General features: G+C 39.4%; 1 protein-coding gene across 3 annotated transcripts in view; it reads right to left on the reverse strand.

The window, feature by feature from the left end:
- The window catches only part of DGKH (diacylglycerol kinase eta), a 162,022-nt gene that overhangs the window by 72,619 nt on the left and 70,703 nt on the right, over positions 1-18,700 (reverse strand). For all 3 annotated transcript variants that reach the window (XM_020804270.3, XM_020804272.3, XM_078390713.1), the window contains exons 4-8: positions 13,709-13,813; positions 13,274-13,406; positions 9,599-9,705; positions 7,725-7,850; positions 1,720-1,822 (exon numbers count right to left, since the gene is read on the reverse strand). In XM_020804270.3, the coding sequence (XP_020659929.3) occupies positions 1,720-1,822; positions 7,725-7,850; positions 9,599-9,705; positions 13,274-13,406; positions 13,709-13,813 (574 nt within the window). The remainder of the gene's footprint in view (positions 1-1,719; positions 1,823-7,724; positions 7,851-9,598; positions 9,706-13,273; positions 13,407-13,708; positions 13,814-18,700) is intronic.

An 18,700-nucleotide genomic window follows, 5' to 3' on the forward strand; every position in this document is an offset into this window, starting at 1 on the left:
ACTGAGGTTGTTGTGGAAGATTTTCATGGGTGTGCACTGAATCAGAGAAAAGGGATGGAACAGTCCATGGTGAAGGCATCCCCTAGGGATTGTTTGCCTGGGTGCAGTATCTGGCACATTTTGAGCTGTCAGCCGTTGCAAAGACATCCACTGAGGATTTGCCCCATTGGAGGACAAGGTGATCATAGACTATGTGGGATAACTCTATCGCATGGTCATGGCACTGATGTTGAAGACCCAGGCATCTGAGGTGATAGTGCACCTGCTATGAAGGAAGGATGCCAAGCGTATGTCTGTATGTGTAAGTGATGGAGAAAGTGGCGTATGTCAAGCTTGGGCCATGGCTCATCAAAACTGTTGTTTGGGCTTCCAGTCTACATCTTCTTGGTGAAGGTTTCTGACTTGTATTTTGGAAGAAGAATGGAAGGTGTTGTCTGGACCTGCTGGTCATTGTGTGGCAGTCATGAGGTAAATATGAAGTCTGGATTAAGAGGTGGTAGAAGCACCCACAATAAGGCAGGTCAGATGGCCAATGCGGTAGCCTGATGGTGTTGGTCCTGTAAGAGGTGCAATTCGATCGACCGCTGGGGGTGGAAACTGGCTCTAGATGAGGGAACTCGAGATCAGGAACTTTTCTGAGGTTCTTGGTGATGATAGGAGACATCTAATTGACCACGGTATCAAGGAGATCATGCTCTGGTCCATGGGGTCACGAAGAGTCGGACACGACTTAACTACTAAACAACAAAATCAAGGAGATCAATCCCAAGGTTGCGTTCATAAATTTTCTCAAGCCCAAGATCAAATCTGAGTACAAAACAGAGCCTGCTGCTGTCTTGAGATCAGTGTCGATTCTGACGAGATGGTGACAGCCAACCTCTATGACTGTACAGAAACTGGGGAGGGCAAAGGAATAGAGCACAGTAAATGTCCTCATGATATCGAAAGTCAATTGAAGGAGATCTGGGCAATGCTGGTGCGATGGAGATCGTGTAATTGAGTACACTCTTGGTATTCCTGGCCATGATGCCGTGGTAAAGGTAACTACTGGATCAATCTAAACCTTTGTTCATCCTCTGACAAATTATGAGGCAAGGATGGCTCCGAAAGAGAAGTCTGAGGAGAGGGGACTCTTGGAGAGATGGCAGCACTCTGCACAGAGAGGCTCTGAAACCGAGACCGTGTACGGGGTGTGAGTAGCATGAGCCGAGGCAGGCTCTTGGATAGGCAACTGGGAATCCAAAGTCACCATGAGAAGCTGCTCCAAAGGGTTCTAGAACTCTACAGAGTTGGTGGATGGGAAACCAGGGGGGAAAAAATCCCTCCTTCCCATTTATGAGTACTGAAATTATCCACTCTGTGAACAGAACTCAGCTCATGGGACTGCTGGATCCAACCTACTGTTCCTTCTCTCTTTAGCTATGTCAGTAGAAATGGGCCGAAGTTATGCAGAATTTGGTCAGTATATTCAGTACTAAATATAGGTTACAACATTTTCAAATGCAAAAGCCTTGAACAATACAGTGGCAACCTGGCAATGGGAAAAATGGCTTCACCATATTTCACAATACTGCATTATCACATTATGATTACTCCTCGTGTAGCCCAGTATTACAATACAATAAATGCTCTTCCACTCAAATGCACTTCCCCTCTGCTCTGTGGATCACAACAAAGTCTCATATAACAACAGAAATACATGTCAAGAGTCCTACATACCATCAGAGTCTATGCTGTTCAGTGCTGTGGGTGGAATAATGGAGACTTTACATTGGCCAAGTGGACACTTGTGAGGATACAGATCTCTGCAAGCTGTGTGCACCTACAAACAATTTGACAATAAATTAACCATGGATTATTGATATTACTCTGAAATATGGAACTTTGTTTTGTGGCAAAAAAGCATATATCAGAGCACTGTGATTTAATACGATATGTTTCAAAGAAATATATAAGAAAATAAATGTGCACACTAGTACTGTGTGATGAAGCTAAAATACTTCTACACAGTTTCTGACTCATCAGGATAAACTCAGGCTATATATAGTTATGGAAACCCAGTAGGAGACTGATAAATAACTTGGCTGCCTTGCCTGATTAGTGTCAAACAAGAAAGAAAAAATACTAATGAGTTGCTTTTTAGTAAATAATATTCTTTAAGTTTCACATGTGGTTTGTTCGCCTGGGCTGAGTTTTCTCAGGGAAGGTTTTGGAGCTCTTAACAGAAGAATTTTGACTATCTATGAAGAATGAGTTACATTTCCACATAAAAGCAAGCAATATTCCTGCAGGAAAAGGTAGACAACTGGAGTCCTTGTAATAAAAGGGTGTGGTGAAATGTTCTCCTCGAGTTTGAATTTGAGCTGGCACGTACATCGACACAACATTTTGTAAAGTTTCCGGCATGTAAAGTTTCCATGTGGCAGCCTTAACACATCTGTCATAATACAAGGCCAGGTGATTCAGCCTCATATCCTATGGCTTATGGATGTCACAGAGTTTCATCCAGCCATCCTGCAGCACCACAAACTACAAGTTATCTGTTTGAAGTTATGATTCGGCACAGCAAAGCGTGCTGCTTATATACATAGCGCCAGGAAATGCTTTGTGTCACATGACCACTTGTCAATTATGATTGTGATGACTGGCAGGTTTTAGCCAGTCTGTCACATTCAGTTATATTTAATTAGTAGGCGAGGAAAAACTTGTCGTTTCTTTGTTCTGGTGTTGGCCTACAGACAGCGGAGTCCTTGCTAGCGCAATGGCAGCAGAGCACAAACACCCAGGAGAAATGTCATGGTTGTTAGTAACATGGTTGTAACAACCCATCTAAATTAACTGTGATTGGGAATTTTGCATTTCTTTCACAGTCCTATATTGGATATTTAGAAAATGGTTAAGCATGTTTTTCATGTAAACCATGCCCAGAGAAAAAGCCCTGAATACCTGGGTCTGGTCCAGTTAGAATGCTGAGCCATTCATTATGAACTTGGAGTTTCATAAGAAGCATCATATTCTAACAAAATAACCTTAATGGAAAGTGTGGTTGAGATACCTTTTACATACAGAGAGGAAAAGAGGATTGTGATAAAACGCACATAAAACTCACCAATCTAAGAGATACTCTTGAGTCTTGACAACAAAATATTGATGAGAGAATTATGCTGTAAATATTAAGAGAACACTAGAGGGCACAGTACAAGAAAGAAATTTTGTACAGAAATATGGATATACAGTATTCACTAAGGCAGTGGTTCCCTACCTTTTTCAAGTCACAACCCACTTGTGTAATTGCCAAGTAACCTACACCCCTCTGCCACATTCCCATAAAAAGGCCATGTTGTCATTCCCTAACATTGCAGCACTGTCCATGATTCTTCTGATCACCCTCCTACTGCTCCTGCCATTGTCTCCACCACCCCCACTTCAAAACTGGGGAGGGAACCGGCTGCGGGAGGTTAAAGGTAAAGAAAAGAGAAAGGATTTCAAAGATTGGTCAGGCGGCAGAAGGACATGGCGGTACCCAGAGGGGGATCCCATCACACAGATGGGATCCCCCTCAGAAATCAGCACAAAACTTTCCTTACCCCTGCTGCAGAAGAGGCACACTGTTTCTTTTTGTGTCCCCCTCCTGTTGTTGATTCTTCTTTTCCCTTTCCCTCTCCTTCTTTAGGCTCTCCCAAAGTGTTTTAACCTAGTTAAAATCCCATTCTTGCAGAATTATCAGTAGTTACTTTCCACTAGTTTTTTTTTTGGGGGGGGGGTAGAAAAAAGTCCAGGTCATCCCTTCTCAGAAAGCAAAGGCTTCTTTCTCCCCAAAAGGGCCTGTTTCTCATAAATAGACATATACACTAACTACCCCATTCCATATAAGGGGACGTGGTGGCGCTGTGGGCTAAACCCTGTGCTGCAGGGTCAGAAGACCAGCAATCATAAGATCGAATCCATGCAACAGAGTGAGCTCCCGTCGCTTTATCCCAGCTCCTTGCCAACCTAGCAGTTCGAAAGCATGTAAATGCGAGTAGATAAATAGGTACCATCTCGGTGGGAAGGTAAAATGGCTCTCCCTAGTCACGCTGGCCACGTGACAACGGAAACTGTCTTCAGACAAGCGCTGGCTCTACAGCTTGAAAACGGTATGAGCACCAACTCCTAAAGTCGGACACGACTGGACTGAAAATGTCAAGGGGAACCTTTACCTTTATCTTTTTACAACACATATAAAACGTTTTGTGACCCCCTTGAGGATCCCAACCCCCCAGGCTAGGAAACACTGTACTAAGGAATGAGCATGAAGAACAAATTGACCAAATAGTAAGAAAAGACTGAGCCATTTTCAACACTTAAATTCCTGGGGACAGATCACAGAAGGTGGTGCTTAGTGTGAGGGACTACTGCTGTGTCTCATGGCTTTTGGCTTATGGACGCCACAGTGTTCCACAACTGAATTTCAACATCTACACGAAGTAATAATCTGTGAAAATTCTCAGTCATCCAGGTGAGGTTATCTGGAAGCTGAGTCATGGCAACTAGACTTCTTGTCAGGTTGAAACATTTCGCTACTAAGTAGCTTCTTCAGTCTGAGGAGATTTGGTAGGAGACCCCTGATATATCCTCCACGTCAGACCGAGAAGATAGGTGGTTTGAGAGAGGAGTCAGGGAGGCCATACAGGTGCATATAGAAAATCCCTCACTCAACAGGGGTGGGGGTCTTAGATACATAAAGTCATCAAGGCAATGCACTGCTCATCCTAACACCAGTAAAACCAGGAAAGGCTAAAAATGCAAGACATTTTAGCTGTGGTTGCTCTTGCTTCCTTAAGATGGCTGGTTCCCCACTTGGAAGTGCTTCTTAATCCCGTGCTGCTTTTGAATCCTGTGAGGTCACAACAATGCCTTTTACTAGTTGCTTTTAGTAGGAGGTCCTTTTATTATCTGGATAGATTCTGGGTCAGTTGTGTTCCTTCCTGAGAAGAAAGTCCTGGTAATGGTCATCTTTGCGCTACAGATTTGTATTATGGGCATCAGTGGCGTGAGATGGGCTGAAAAAATCACTGTTTAGCTTGTTTCAAAGACATATTGGTTGTGAACTTTGTAATCAAACATTCCAAAGGAGGCTGAACACCAAGGTCAATCAAAAGAATAGAACAGAGATTCCACAAATACACATTGTAAGTCTGAAGACTAAACAAAATAATTTTCTAGGAACTGTACACAGGATTCTATGGTGGATCCAAGATATCAGCCACCAGTGTTATTTCCCAGAGAAAAGCCAAGGTTCTGGAAGCTGAACTTTACCATACGTGCTTTGTAAATGTATGCATTTGTTGCCCAGTGAAGTAGCATAAGGAATGTTTCAGGTCTTCTATGGTGGGTGCTTTATATCAACATTTTTAAAAACTCCATTAGCCTGACAGATATTATGAGCAGCTTAACATACATTTTTAACATGAAAGTAGTACTCGTCTATCTATTAAAAAAACCACAGTACTGTATATCACTTATTACACATACCACTTTGGATTCCCACTAGACAACAAAGTCAGGATAAAATATTGGAGGAACTGGCTGAAGAGACTGCAGAACCACTCCCTATTATCTTCTTAAAATCATGAAGGATGGGCAAATTACCAGATTATTGGAGGAGAGCTAACATCCCAATCTTCAAAAAAGGCAAAAAAGAGAAACCAGGGAACTACAGAGCAGTCAGTCTGACATCAATCCCAGGGGAAATTCTGGAGCAGATTACTGTATAAAGCAGTCACTCTGTTACTACCTTGAAAACAATATAGTACACCCATAGGTGTTCAACTTTGCACTTAAGCCTGTTAAAATTTCATTCTGTTGCTTTCTGCCCAGTGCTCAAGTCTATCAAGACCTTTTCAAATTTTCTTCCTCTCTTCCAAGGTATTAGCTATTCCACACAATTTTGCGTCAGCTGCAAATTTAGTAAGTATTCCCTCATCCAGATCATTAATAAAAATGTTTAAGAGCGCCAGGCCCAGGAGTAAGCCTTGGGGAACACCACTTGCTACCCTCCCCCAGTTTGAGAAGGAGCCACTGTTACTTGTTACTTCCACGCAATTTGAAAAGGAGCCATTAATCATCACCCTCTTCATACAATCCTGCAACCAACTGTGTATCCACCTGACAGTTGTTCTATACAGTCTACACCTAGTTAGCTTGTTAATCAGAATATCATGAGGCTCTTTGTCAAAGGCTTTGCTGAAGTCAAGATATATTATGTCTACAGTATTCCCACTGTCTACCATGGAGGTCAGCCAATCAAAATATAAGATAAGATTAGTTTTGCAGGATTTGTTTTTGACAAATTCATGTTGACTTCTAGTTATTACTACATTGTTTTCAAGGTGCTTGCAGAGTGAATGCTTTATAATGTGCTCCAGAATTTGCCCTTGGAGTGATGTCAAGCTGAATGATCTGTCATTCCCTGGTTCCTCTTTTTTGCAGATTGAGGCAATGTTAGCTCTCCACCAATCATCTGGTACTTCACCCATCCTCTATTGTTTTAAGGAAATAACAGAAAGTGGTTCTGTAATTAATTCAGCCAGTTCCTTCAATATCCTTGGATCCAGTTCATCTGGTACTGGGGATTTGAACTCATTTAAACCAGTAAGGTACTCCTTGTGTATTTCTTTATCAATCTCACGATGCAATTCTACCCCCTCCCTTTTGCCTGGAGGACTGTCCTCACATTTGCCTAGAGGACTGTTTTCTAGAAGCCCAAGCTGAAGCCAGAATGAGCACTTCTGCATTTTCTTTGTTATCTGTTATCATTTTCCCATCCTCACTGAGTAGCTGAGTCACTGTTTCTTTACTCTGTCTTTTACTACACATGCACCTGAAGAATGCTTTTTTGCTGCTTTTAGCATCTCTTGCCAACCTCAGCTCATTCTTAGCTTCTGCCCTCCTAATGTCATACCTACAATTCCTTGCTACTGTACTTGTCTGTTCTCTTCCTTTGTAGCCTGGGCTTTCTTCCATTTCCTGTGTCTTTGTTTGTTTGTTTGTTTTCAGGTCTTCTCTGATTTTTTTTCTGATGCCACACTGGTCTTTTTTGCTGTCTTCCATCTTTTTTATGTTGGAATTGTTTGTAGTTGTGTCCTTAGAATTTCCTTTTGGGAAACTCCTACCCATCTTGGACTCCTTTTCTGTTAGGACTGCCATGGGACCTTACCTATCTTTGTTCTGAGTTTATTAAAATTGGCTTTCCTAAAGTCTAGCATATATGTGTGGCAACACTTTGCTTTTGTTTCTTTCAAAATCAGGAACTCAAATAGACCATAGTCACTTTCCCGCAAAGTTCTTCTTGCTGCCACTCCTTCCACCATGTCATATCTGTTGATTAGGATGAAACCCTGGATAGCTAATTCTCTGGTTTCTTCCTCCACTTTTTGTAGGAGAAACTTATCAGCAACACAAACCAATAATTTCTTGGAAGGCCCATGTTTGGTTTTAGGTATTTTTGTATGTGTTTAAAAACTATTTTATTGTTATTTTATTAATTTTTTTGTAGTTTGGCTCCACTTTATGATTTCTGTTCATTATTATTTTATGTTGCAAACCACCCAGAATGGCTGGATGGCTGGATAGATGGCTAGATGGATGGCTAGATGGATGGATAGACAGACAGACAGATAGATATTGAACAATTTCTTTGTCATTAAATGGAGAATAAACGAAATCAAATATTCTGAACATACCATAGTTTTACACCAAAGGCACTTCCAGTCTTGCAAGCGTAAAACACTGCCACAAGTCTTGTCACAAACTGCACATTTGGCACTGACTGGCAAATTTCCTTCTAGCCACTGATGAGGCATAGCAACCTACAATGTAACATTAAGATCAAGTGGGGTTAATAAGGGAAAATCACTGCTCTTCATCCTTCCTCCAAATTTACCAGTGTTCAACTTTTTTTTTAACTCAACTCATTTTTAAATCCTTTAAGCTCAGATCCACAGTGGTCTAGGCACACGTGCAAATAACTTCTGTCTGTGGACAGCAGTTCCCTCAGTTTTTATTTTTGGTGCACATGAGGAGTCTTCAAAACTTTAGGGCTGGTTGCAGGGGGACAAAGTCTTGCTTCAGAAAAGAGCAAGCTGAAAAAATTGGATATATGTCTCTCAGGATCCGTGCCACTATCATGAAATCACTAGATTCCAGTGTCAACTCTTTATAATAATACCTGCGCCCTAGCCAAGGTGAGCAAAGTCGCCTCTTATTCAAAGCACTGAAAAGTTAATTTTGTGGACTAAAACCAGTTGTCTGGGAGATCTGTCAAGTTGCAGTCCACAAAAGTATTCTGCTCTCTACCTGAGTTTGATCCCAATGAGGTCAAGTAGCTGGCACAAGCCGGCTTCCAAGAGAGGTAAACTGAGTACCCAGCTCAAGGGGGCAGGGGGCGGCAATGTGTAGCTTTCATAATTAAACTGCAAACTGCCCAGAGAGTGCTTTAAGCACTGTTTAGTGGTATGTAAGCAGCACACAGTAAATTCCATATGCTTTTTCTGATTGACAGGACTTAACAATTCGATTGTGAAATCTCTGAAGTGCACCACTTCCTACAGGAGAAAAGGATCATGCTGCACAAAGAAACACAGGCCATACACCACAACACCTTCAGTCTACTTGAGCAAGATCCAAGGAATTGTTTACATTATAACTAGGGCACAAACCAGATGGACAGAAAAAAAAAAAAAAAAAGCAAATAAACGTGCCCGGATCTAGATAAGGGCTGGCCAGTTAGCACAGTGAGCTTTAGCCCCGGAGCCCTGGGCTGGTAGTTTGATTCCCGCCCCGCGCCCCCGTGCCTTGTAGGAGAAGAGCTAGCTTGTGGGGCCTTGGGCAAGCTGCACAGTCCCAGAGCACACTCAGAAGAAGGGAATGACAAATCACTTCTGAGTACCCTACACCAAGAAAACCACTGAAAGGGCCGCCATACTCAGAACTGACTTGATGGCATACTGTTACGTAATTTATAATAATAGAATAATAATAATATTGTGCCAAAAAGTCAATTCTGACTTATGGTGACCCTTTTAAGAGCTTTCTAGATATAGGATACTCAGAAGTCAATTGCCAGTTCCTTCTTCTGGATGTGCTCTGGGACTCTACAGCTTGTCCAAAATTAGACTGCTGTCTTTCCTCCCAGAAGGCACAGCGGGGAGTCAAACTCCCAATATTTCCCTATTTCCCTCCAAAGGTAAGTCCCTAACTCAATGAGCAATCCAGACAGCAACACACAGTAACAGCAAGGTATTATTCACAGAGCCAAAAGTATTATCAGACACAATGGTGAGAATTCTGTTTTTTTTTCCCTATGTGTGACAGTGCAGGTGCAGACACCAGATTGATTAAATTCAGGTTAAGTAACAAGATAATGGCCATGTGTCTGGTTGCACAAGGGTCACATGACCAGACATATGATCAAATGCATGAGTAGTTAATCAAACTCGGTTAGTCCCCACAATGTTTGCAATAGTGCTACTTACACACACAGGATTTTGGATATTATTTTCTCTACAGAAAATTAAAGCATGTGAGACACTATCTATATCATTATACAAATACTTACACCATCTTCATCTTCTATAATATCTTTTCCAATTGAAGTCAATGTAGTCCATTTGCAATTGTTTATGGCCCTGACTGCACATCTTTTATGAGCCTTAAACTTGCATACTACAAGAAAACATATACATATTTCTGAGATATTCCTTGAATGTTGTATCTACAGTTACAAAATCTTCCAAAAATTTAACCATATGCAGATCACACCCTAACATAGCAGTAAAATGTCTCTATGTAACTTATAAATTATTTAGTACCCCTTGTTTTGCATTTGCTTCCTGAGAGGCTACTTGTACTTCCACACCTTTTCCACCTTTTTAATTAAAACTTCTTAAGATTTCAGAGCACACTTTTTCAGTCTGTGCCAAATTACTTCAGGAGCCAAGTGACACTGAGGGATTCACACCGTTTATGCATTTATACAATGTATAAGCTGGAACAGTGTCTCTCCACCACTAGAATCTTTAGTTTTGTATAAATTATTTCATTAGGGATTATTCCATATGGTAAATATGAATATCAAGTTTTAATACCACCAAGGACAAATTGGTCCTTTTTCCACTTATAGGAATCTAACTTTTGAGGCTTTGAGGACATGGAGAGACACAAGGACATCCAAAGTGCCTACTCAGACATTGCAATATCACAGTACCTGCACACTGGCAAATCAGTGTAACCAACAAAAGAATCCAATGAGGTGTCTGAAGGTATTGCTTCATGTGGCATTTACCCTGTGGCCCCTGCTTGTTTCACCAAACACAGGGCTCACACAAGTATCCCAACATGCCCTTTAACACGCTGCCACCAGTTGATCTCTTTATCAACCTATATCTCCTATGAAAGACTGAGGGCCATTCAGTATTGAACTTTTAAACAGAAACAGGTTTAATGATTCTAAGTTGTTTTATGAATAGTTCTTAAGCACATTCTTAAAGTTACAAAAAGCTTCAGAATTTTACTTCATCCTCTTCTATATTAATTAATACAGATCACACTCTGAGTAATCACTCCTTAAACACAATCTCTATGCCTCAAACCCCAAACACTTTCTCCCTTCTCTATCTCTGACTGAACTGACTAGACTCTGACGCACTCCTCCCTTCTAGGTTCTCTGGCTCCGCCTCCCAACAGCTCCCATTGGTACATGCCAATAATCTTCTACCTGAGCCAAAGCAGAGTGATGGAGGGCCCTGTGGCTGGCATAGGGCTACACTTCACAAAAGGTATGGGTAACTGTGGCCCTCTATATTATTTTGGCTTACAACTCCCATCTGCCATAGCTAGGGTAGCTGATTCAGAAGTTGTAGCCTTAAAACATATGGAGGACCATAGCTACCCTCCTTTGATTTATGTGGAAAGCTATTTCAGCATAATTTCATTGGCCAAAGCTCATTTTCTGAAAGGGATCAGGCTACTGATCATAAATATGTTTTCAGCATCAACAGCCATTAAAATCTTCATTACAATGTGTACAGAATGGTTAGGCCACACATATTTTTGTAAAAGGTAAAGCTGATAGACTGTCCTAAAAAAGCCATGTTAACAAAAACATGGACCATGGGATTGTATAATGAATATAAGCATTCTCTAAGGATTAGAAAAATGCAATGCCACTATTACTTATCATAAGTAGAGCACGTTGCTTGCATGTTTTTCACTGTGTGCCATATACTATCCCAGAAAATTTGTGTTGGTGGTTTTCCAAGAACAGATGCCGTCCCTGAATGCCTTTGTTGATTCCAGAAAAAGCAAGAGCATTAATCTGACAAGATGCATGTCCTGGGACTTGTAGTTTAACTTGTCAGGAAGCATAACAGTTCTCTTGTGGGATTACACAAAGTCTGTTATTTTGTTTCCAAGAATACATATACACAATAGGGTTTAAACTTTGAAAAGGGATTTCACCTATTGACATGAACTGTATTCAAAATGCAAGGAGGTAAATTCTTTTCTTTTCTTTTTTCTTTTTCTTTTCTTTTCTTTCTTTCTTTCTTTCTTGAGAATAGTAAAAAAATTGTTCACCAGCTCTGTCTCTGCTTTGCAAGAGTTTAACCCCACAAAAAGGGTACTGGTAAGTCAGACTAGGTGTACCTTCAAGAGAGGGAAACCACAACTAAGTGCAAGATTCCCAAAAGGATGAAAGTTGAGAAGGGTGCCTTTCCTAGGTGCATATGGTTTTGTTTCTTATTTTGGGGGCAAGTTAAATCTTTCCATGATGCCATAAAAGAACTTCTGAAACACTTTGAGGTTAAATAAAGTCAAAAGAATTTATGAGAACATAGGGTAAGGAAAGAGGAACATGCTATTGTTCAAGTCACATGCAAACTGTACTAAATGGTTCAACATGTCAACAAATGCATTTCATGAAGGCCCTGAAGAGATGATTAGGTGATCAACTGGGTGCGGGGAGTAAGTGGCTGGATAGCTCAGTGAGCTAGGAGTTAAGATTCTTTACCGTGCCTGCTGGAGAAAAGGCTAATCCATGTAGTCTTGGGCAAGCTATATAGTCCCAAAGTGCTTCGAGAAGAACAGAACACTAAGCCACTTCTCAGTACTGTATACCTAGAAAACTTTGGACCAGGGTCATCATAAATCAAAACTGACTTGACATCATATATTATTAACAGCTGCATGTTATGGTAGTTAGGTTCCATGCCCTCTTCTCTGGTTCCACAGGCCATTTTTTTAGGCACATGTCATCTTTGGATTTAGCTCCACATTTTCTTACATAGTGCCCTATTAGGCCGCTAAATACCTTGGTGGTTTAGGTACCTGGCTGTGGAGCCAGAGGTCGAGAGTTTGATTCCCCACTGTGCCTCTTTGCGAGTAGAGCCAGCCTGTGTGTCCTTGGGCAAGTTGGACAGTCCCAGGTTGCCCTCAGAAGACAGGAATAGGAAACCACCTCTATCTGAAAATCCTGAAATGGGTCACTGTAAGTCAGAATGAACTTGAAGGCATGTGATTATTATTATTACTATTATGAGGTTTGAAAAATTCTTTTCATATATAGCAGAGCATTTTTAGCTCAGCACATATAAGCCTGATGTTTTGGGAAGAAATTTATTTCTTTAGGTGAGGGGTGTCATTATTTAAATGCTTAAAGGCCACTCATTTCTCAATAATAGTAGTGCTGCCTTGAAGTAACAAATTCTCCTGCAACAAATGACATACCTGTCACATATTTGCTACAGAAAGGTCCCAACTAAAGTACACTCCAAGCCTCATCTTTAATCCCTCTAAACTGTGTCTCTTCTGCTAGTTCCCTTAATTCATTCTTGGGAACTCTTTATGACACTATTTCTTTGTTATAAAAAACATGATGAAATCTAAAATCTTCCAGTAGATTTTACACATCCGTGACTCTTCCATGAAAAGATTTTTGGAGCTATGTAATTTGTAGAAGACAAATAAAATAATGGGAATTTATGTAGTATCTAGATAATCTTTGAAGAGTCCATCAAAACAACCTAGTATTTCTGAAAAAGCTAAAACAACAAAATGAAACAAAACAAAAAAATCTTAGAATGTTTCAAGAAATCCTAATTTACAGAGATAGGAAACATAAAGTTTACTGATACTTCATAGTGAAATTCTGGCTGACTTTCAGTAAGATACACTCTTCTACTACGCATCTGCATTTAATTTTGATAGCACAATGGGGGGAAAAGTCTGACTTTACCTTCACAGGACAGGCCATGAGAAGTAACTCCAGAAAGGCTCTCTCTGCATACATTACAGAAAGTGGGACGAGCATGGGAGCAGGCATACCAGTTATGCATCCCTGAGAAATGTTCCACATTAAACTGTGCAGTCTAAAAAAGGAGAAATTAAGACAAATTTGCAATTAGAGGACATCAATACAGCATTCCAACGTTCTTCATAATTGAAAAACTTGTCTTGTAAAGCAATACTTCCCAGTCTCTCGAAATAAAAAGCAATAAGAATTATACATAAACATTTCATCAAATCTTCATTTTAGGTCCATGGGTTTCTCATACCCTTATCAAACAAACAAACAAACAAACAAAAATGCCTTTTTCTCCCGTCTACAGAATTTTGAAAAACAGACAATTTTTTTTTAAAAAAGGATTCATCAATGAGACATTAATCTTACCTCATAATGTTCTCGGGACTGTACAGACTTCAGAGAGCTGATCCAATCCTCCATCTCTTTTCTGTTCTCTGCACACAATATTAACCTCCTGAATGGTGTGATTACCTGAAATAAAACTCATGATGTAATGACTTTGGACTGCTACAGAAGATAGGTTAATACAGATCATAAAAACAAGGTGATTGCTTTTCTTTATTCAATATCACATAATGTTAGTCTCTGAGATCTTGTGTATTTGGCTGTAAGTTGAGACTATACTAGGTCCATTGAAGCTGACTCATTAAATTCCTACTAATTCAATAGGCTGATTGTAGTTGTGGCTTACTATGCTAAGTAACAGGATTTCAGTCCAAAACAAAAATTCAGCTGTCAGTTCTAAGACTCACTTATTGCTTTTGTAATTTACTGACAGCTACCCATCTTGTATCACGTGTCGAGGGGGATAATTTTTAAATGTTTTCACAATTTTATACATACAAAATACGTATTAAAAATCCTCTTCCTGCATACATACAGTAGCAAATTAAGATATTATAAATTTACCATCATTGCTAATGAGAAAAACAAATCAAGGTTGTAAATATATGTCATCCATTTCTCACTATGATATTCGTAGTATTACATTTATACAATTTTGTAAGTGCCTGCAAGACAGTATAGGAACTATAGAAAAGATGGAATACAAGAACATTGCGGGAGACAAGAAATATAAAAAACTGCAGCCCTAACAGCTAGAAATCAAATGGCACTTCAAATTGTCTTCAGAAAGTTTATATGGCTACACTTGGCTTAGAACAAAGCTTTCTTCATAGAAAAGCTGACTATTGCTAAGTACTAATTCCAGAAGAACAGCCATTCTGATAGATGAATACTAGCAAATAAATAATTTTAAAGCAGCAAGCACAATGCTTTGAAAGTATAATAAATAAGATTTATTATTTACTAAACTGTCATACCACTCCACAGTTGTGATCTCATTTAGACTATGAAGTTAAATTGCAGTCTTTTAATATCTATGGAAAACTGTTCCAGAATTCATATTGCACAAATATGCCTTTAAATGAGAAAGATTTTTCTCTTACTGCGTTTAACAGTATCCAAACCAGCTTAGCCTCTTGCATATTCTTCACTGTGTGTTTCTTCTCTGCTGCATTCACTGTACTGTACTTTAATTTATCTAATAAACTCACTAAGTATAGCACAGTCTATGAGTCACAAGGAAGCAGCAAAAACTTTTAGCCATTTTTATACGTATATGCAAGCTGCCTACGAAACAGAAGAATTGCTCCCAGGTCTGTATTTCCTGCTTTCTTTACACTTGTTAACATTTGCCCATTCCTCTTCCTGAACACCAACAAACGCATAACACAGAATATTTCTCATTACACAGGAGCTAAAATGAAACCTACTACACAAAAAGGTAGTATTTTAAAAATGTTTTAAACTAAAATACATATGCATACAATGTAAAAAAAAAAAACTTAGTAACAAAACATAAAAAACGACTAATCAATTTTCTTAATTACATGTAGAGTTAAATGCAACAGTGATATAGCATTATTAATTCAACATCTGTAACTGCATATCCAGTAGTATGTGATTATACGAACAAAGACTTCTTCATCATGATTCATAAAATATCTTTTTAGTATCTGAGCTGATCTTGGGGTGAGTAGGAAAATAAGTTTATAGTTTTAACCACAAGTTATTACAAAATTCAAAGCAAATTATACAAAAAAAAAACCTAAATTGTGCCTTATTGCTTTGAATGTGTTTTGGTATTGCTTATGTTTTTTAGTACAGTATTCACTTGAACCTTTTTAGTATTTGTATACTCACTGTTGTTAACTTTAAATACTGCCTTTTAAAGATGTAAGCCACCTTAGGTCCTTCTTAAGGAGAAAGGCGGACTATGTATGTATGTATGTATGTATGTATGTATGTATGTATGTATGTATGGAATATTAATAATAGTTACTACATTTAACATACAGCCCTGCTCTCACCTGTCTGTCACAGCTGGGCAGTGGAACATCAGCCAATGAGGGGACGGAGGGTGGTGCAGAAGGAGGAGGAGCTGAAATATATATTGGGGTGTGTGATGTGTGAGAGATGAAGAAATTGATAGAGTGAGAGATTGAGAGTTAGTGATTAGCATGTTAGTAGGCCTGTGAGCCAAATAGTCAGTGAGGGAAAAGTCTGTGTGATTTAATGAATGAGAAACAGTGATTTACAACTTGATTATCTACCTGTGATTTACTCATTTTATTTTTTTATATCAATCAACAAGTTTTGTTTTGGAAGAAACACTTGTCCTTTTTAAATATTGATTATAATTGGTGGCAGCAGTTGAAGAGGAAGAGTAGTGAGCACTCCTGGAGGCCTGAGTTGGCAGAGGCTACAGGGTGCCCGCTACACTACATTAATGTAAACAATTAAATGCCACAGTTAAGCAAAACACTAAAATTTAGTTAGCTGTCTTAATAGCTTTAGCAGACGTAATATTCCTTCAAATTTCAAAAATATAATAAAGTAAAAATGGCCACATGATATTTGACCCAAGTGATTGATTTGTCAACAAATACTGTACGTAATGCATTCTACTCCTGAATCCATGCAGTTCTCAATAAACTGCCCCAGCGCCCTTCCTCTTACGCTTTTGTTAAAGGGATAGGGTAGCATGTAACATATGAGATCCTCTATTTGTCCCTGGAAAAGCTATCCTTCCATAGGAACTTTGCAGAACCAAACCTCAAACTAGGCCAATTGTGTGACTCAAAAGCATAAGCTTGTAAATTCCTTCCATAAAGATAGTACATTTCAGGAGATACAATGAAACCCATCTGTTTTTCTTAATCTGGCTACTGCATGGAGAATCCAAATGCTGAATCAGAGCAACATCTTGACTGGCAACTTGCTCAAAAACACAGCCACTGACATTTTTTCTGTTCCAGGACTTAGTATTCTTAATATGGGATAAATTGTTTGCCTATTGGTTCACCTTCCCAGTAGTGCCACTAACAGGCTTTAGCTAAGTGGTCTTCTGGTAGGCAATCTTAAAACATTTCAACAGTTAGGTGTACTCTTACAGAAATTGAAGGCAACCCTTTCCCCATTACTAGAAGTGCAGTAGTGATACCCTGAGGAAGACCCAGAATTTTCCATAGGAAAAGATTCAGGATTTAAAATTTTCTGGATTACCGCCAGCTGGGCAAACATCTTGTCATTCCATTCCCAGACCTCAGACTTCTACAAAAGTTGTGTTACAAAGCTACCATGAGGGGTAGATGGCAGCTGGTTATCCCGTTGACAACATCTGGATTAATATAATTGGGGCAAAAAACAAAAAGAACATGGTAGTTGGAGTCTATTACTGATCACCAAATCAAGAAGAAAATGCAGTTGAAACTTTTTAAAAACAAACTTCAAGAATTTCAAAGAAACACAGTATAGTAGCAATGAGAGACTTCAATTATCCTGATATCTGTTGGGTAACGAATTCTTCCAAATACGGACCTTCCAAAAAATTCCTGGCTTGTGTGGCTGATAATTTTCTCCCACAAAAAGTGGGGGAAGAAACCAGAGGAGTACCTATCCTGGACTTGATCCTAACCAATAGAGATGATGGTGGAGAAACGACAGCAAAAAGGAAATCTGGGGAAAGTATTCATGTTCTTCTTGAGTTCCTGCTTCCAAAAGAAATAAAAGCAGAATGTAACAGCACGTATATACTGGATTTTAGGAAAGACAATTTTAACAATCTCAGAAAAATGATAGGTAAGGTCCCATAGCAGGAAGTCCCAACAGGAAAAGGAGTCCAAGATGGGTGGGTATTCTCAAAAAGGAAATTCTAAAGGCAGAACTACAAACAATTCCAATATGGAAAAAAAAGATGGAAGATATCAAAAAAGACCAATGTGGCTTCACAAAAACTCAGAAAAGACCTGGTATATAAAGTAGAAGGAAGGCCAGACTACAAAGAAAGAGAACAGATATGTAGCAAAAAATTGCAGGGATGGTATTAAGAAGGCAATAGCTGAGAATGAGTTAAGGTTAGCAAGAGATGTTGAAAGCAATAAAAATTCTTCAGGTATGTACATAGCAAAAGACAGAGAAAAGAAACAGTGGCTCACCTACTCAGCGGGGACGGGGAAATGATGACAGACAACAAAGAAAAGACAGAAGTGCTCAATTCTTACTTCAGCTCAGTCTTATCCCAAGAGACAGTCTACACTTCTCCGATCAAATGTGAAGTACGAAGGGAAGGGACTGCAGTTTGAGATTAAACAGACAGGGATTGCCATACTACTTTAAATGAATTCAAATCCCCGGGGCCGGATGAACTGAATCCAAGGATATTGAAGGAAATGGCTGAGGAGATCACAGAACCACTTATTATTATTTTCTTGAAATCAAGGAGAATGGATGAAGTGATTGGAGGAGTGTTTACATTGTCATACTTAGAGAATGCTTATCAATGGTTCCTTCTCAAACTGGAAGAACGTTAACAAGTGAGGTACCACAAGGCTCAGTCCTGGGCCCAGAGCTCTTCAACTTTTTTATTAATTATCTGGATGAGAGAGTGCAGGGAATACTTATCAGATTTGCAGATAACACAAAATAGGGTTGAACAGCTAACACCTTGGAAGACAGGAACAAAATTCAAAAAGGTCTTAATAGACATGAGCACTGGGCTGAAAACAACAGAATGAAATTTAACAGGGATAAATGCAAAGTTCTACACTTAGGGGAAAAAAAACCAAATGCACAGTTAAAAAATGGAGGATGCTTAGCTCAGTAATACTACAAGTGAGAAAGATCTTAGAACTGCTGAAAATCAAAAGTTGAATATGAGCCAACAGTGCAATGTGGCTGCAAAAAAGGCCAATGAGATTTTAGGATGCATTAACACACTGGTTCTTAACCTTGGGTTACTCAGGAGTTTTGGACTGCAACTCCCAGAAGCCTTCACCACCAGCTGTCCTGACTGGG

This window comes from Pogona vitticeps, chromosome 3 (genome assembly GCF_051106095.1).
Source record: "Pogona vitticeps strain Pit_001003342236 chromosome 3, PviZW2.1, whole genome shotgun sequence".
Taxonomy (NCBI): domain Eukaryota; kingdom Metazoa; phylum Chordata; class Lepidosauria; order Squamata; family Agamidae; genus Pogona; species Pogona vitticeps.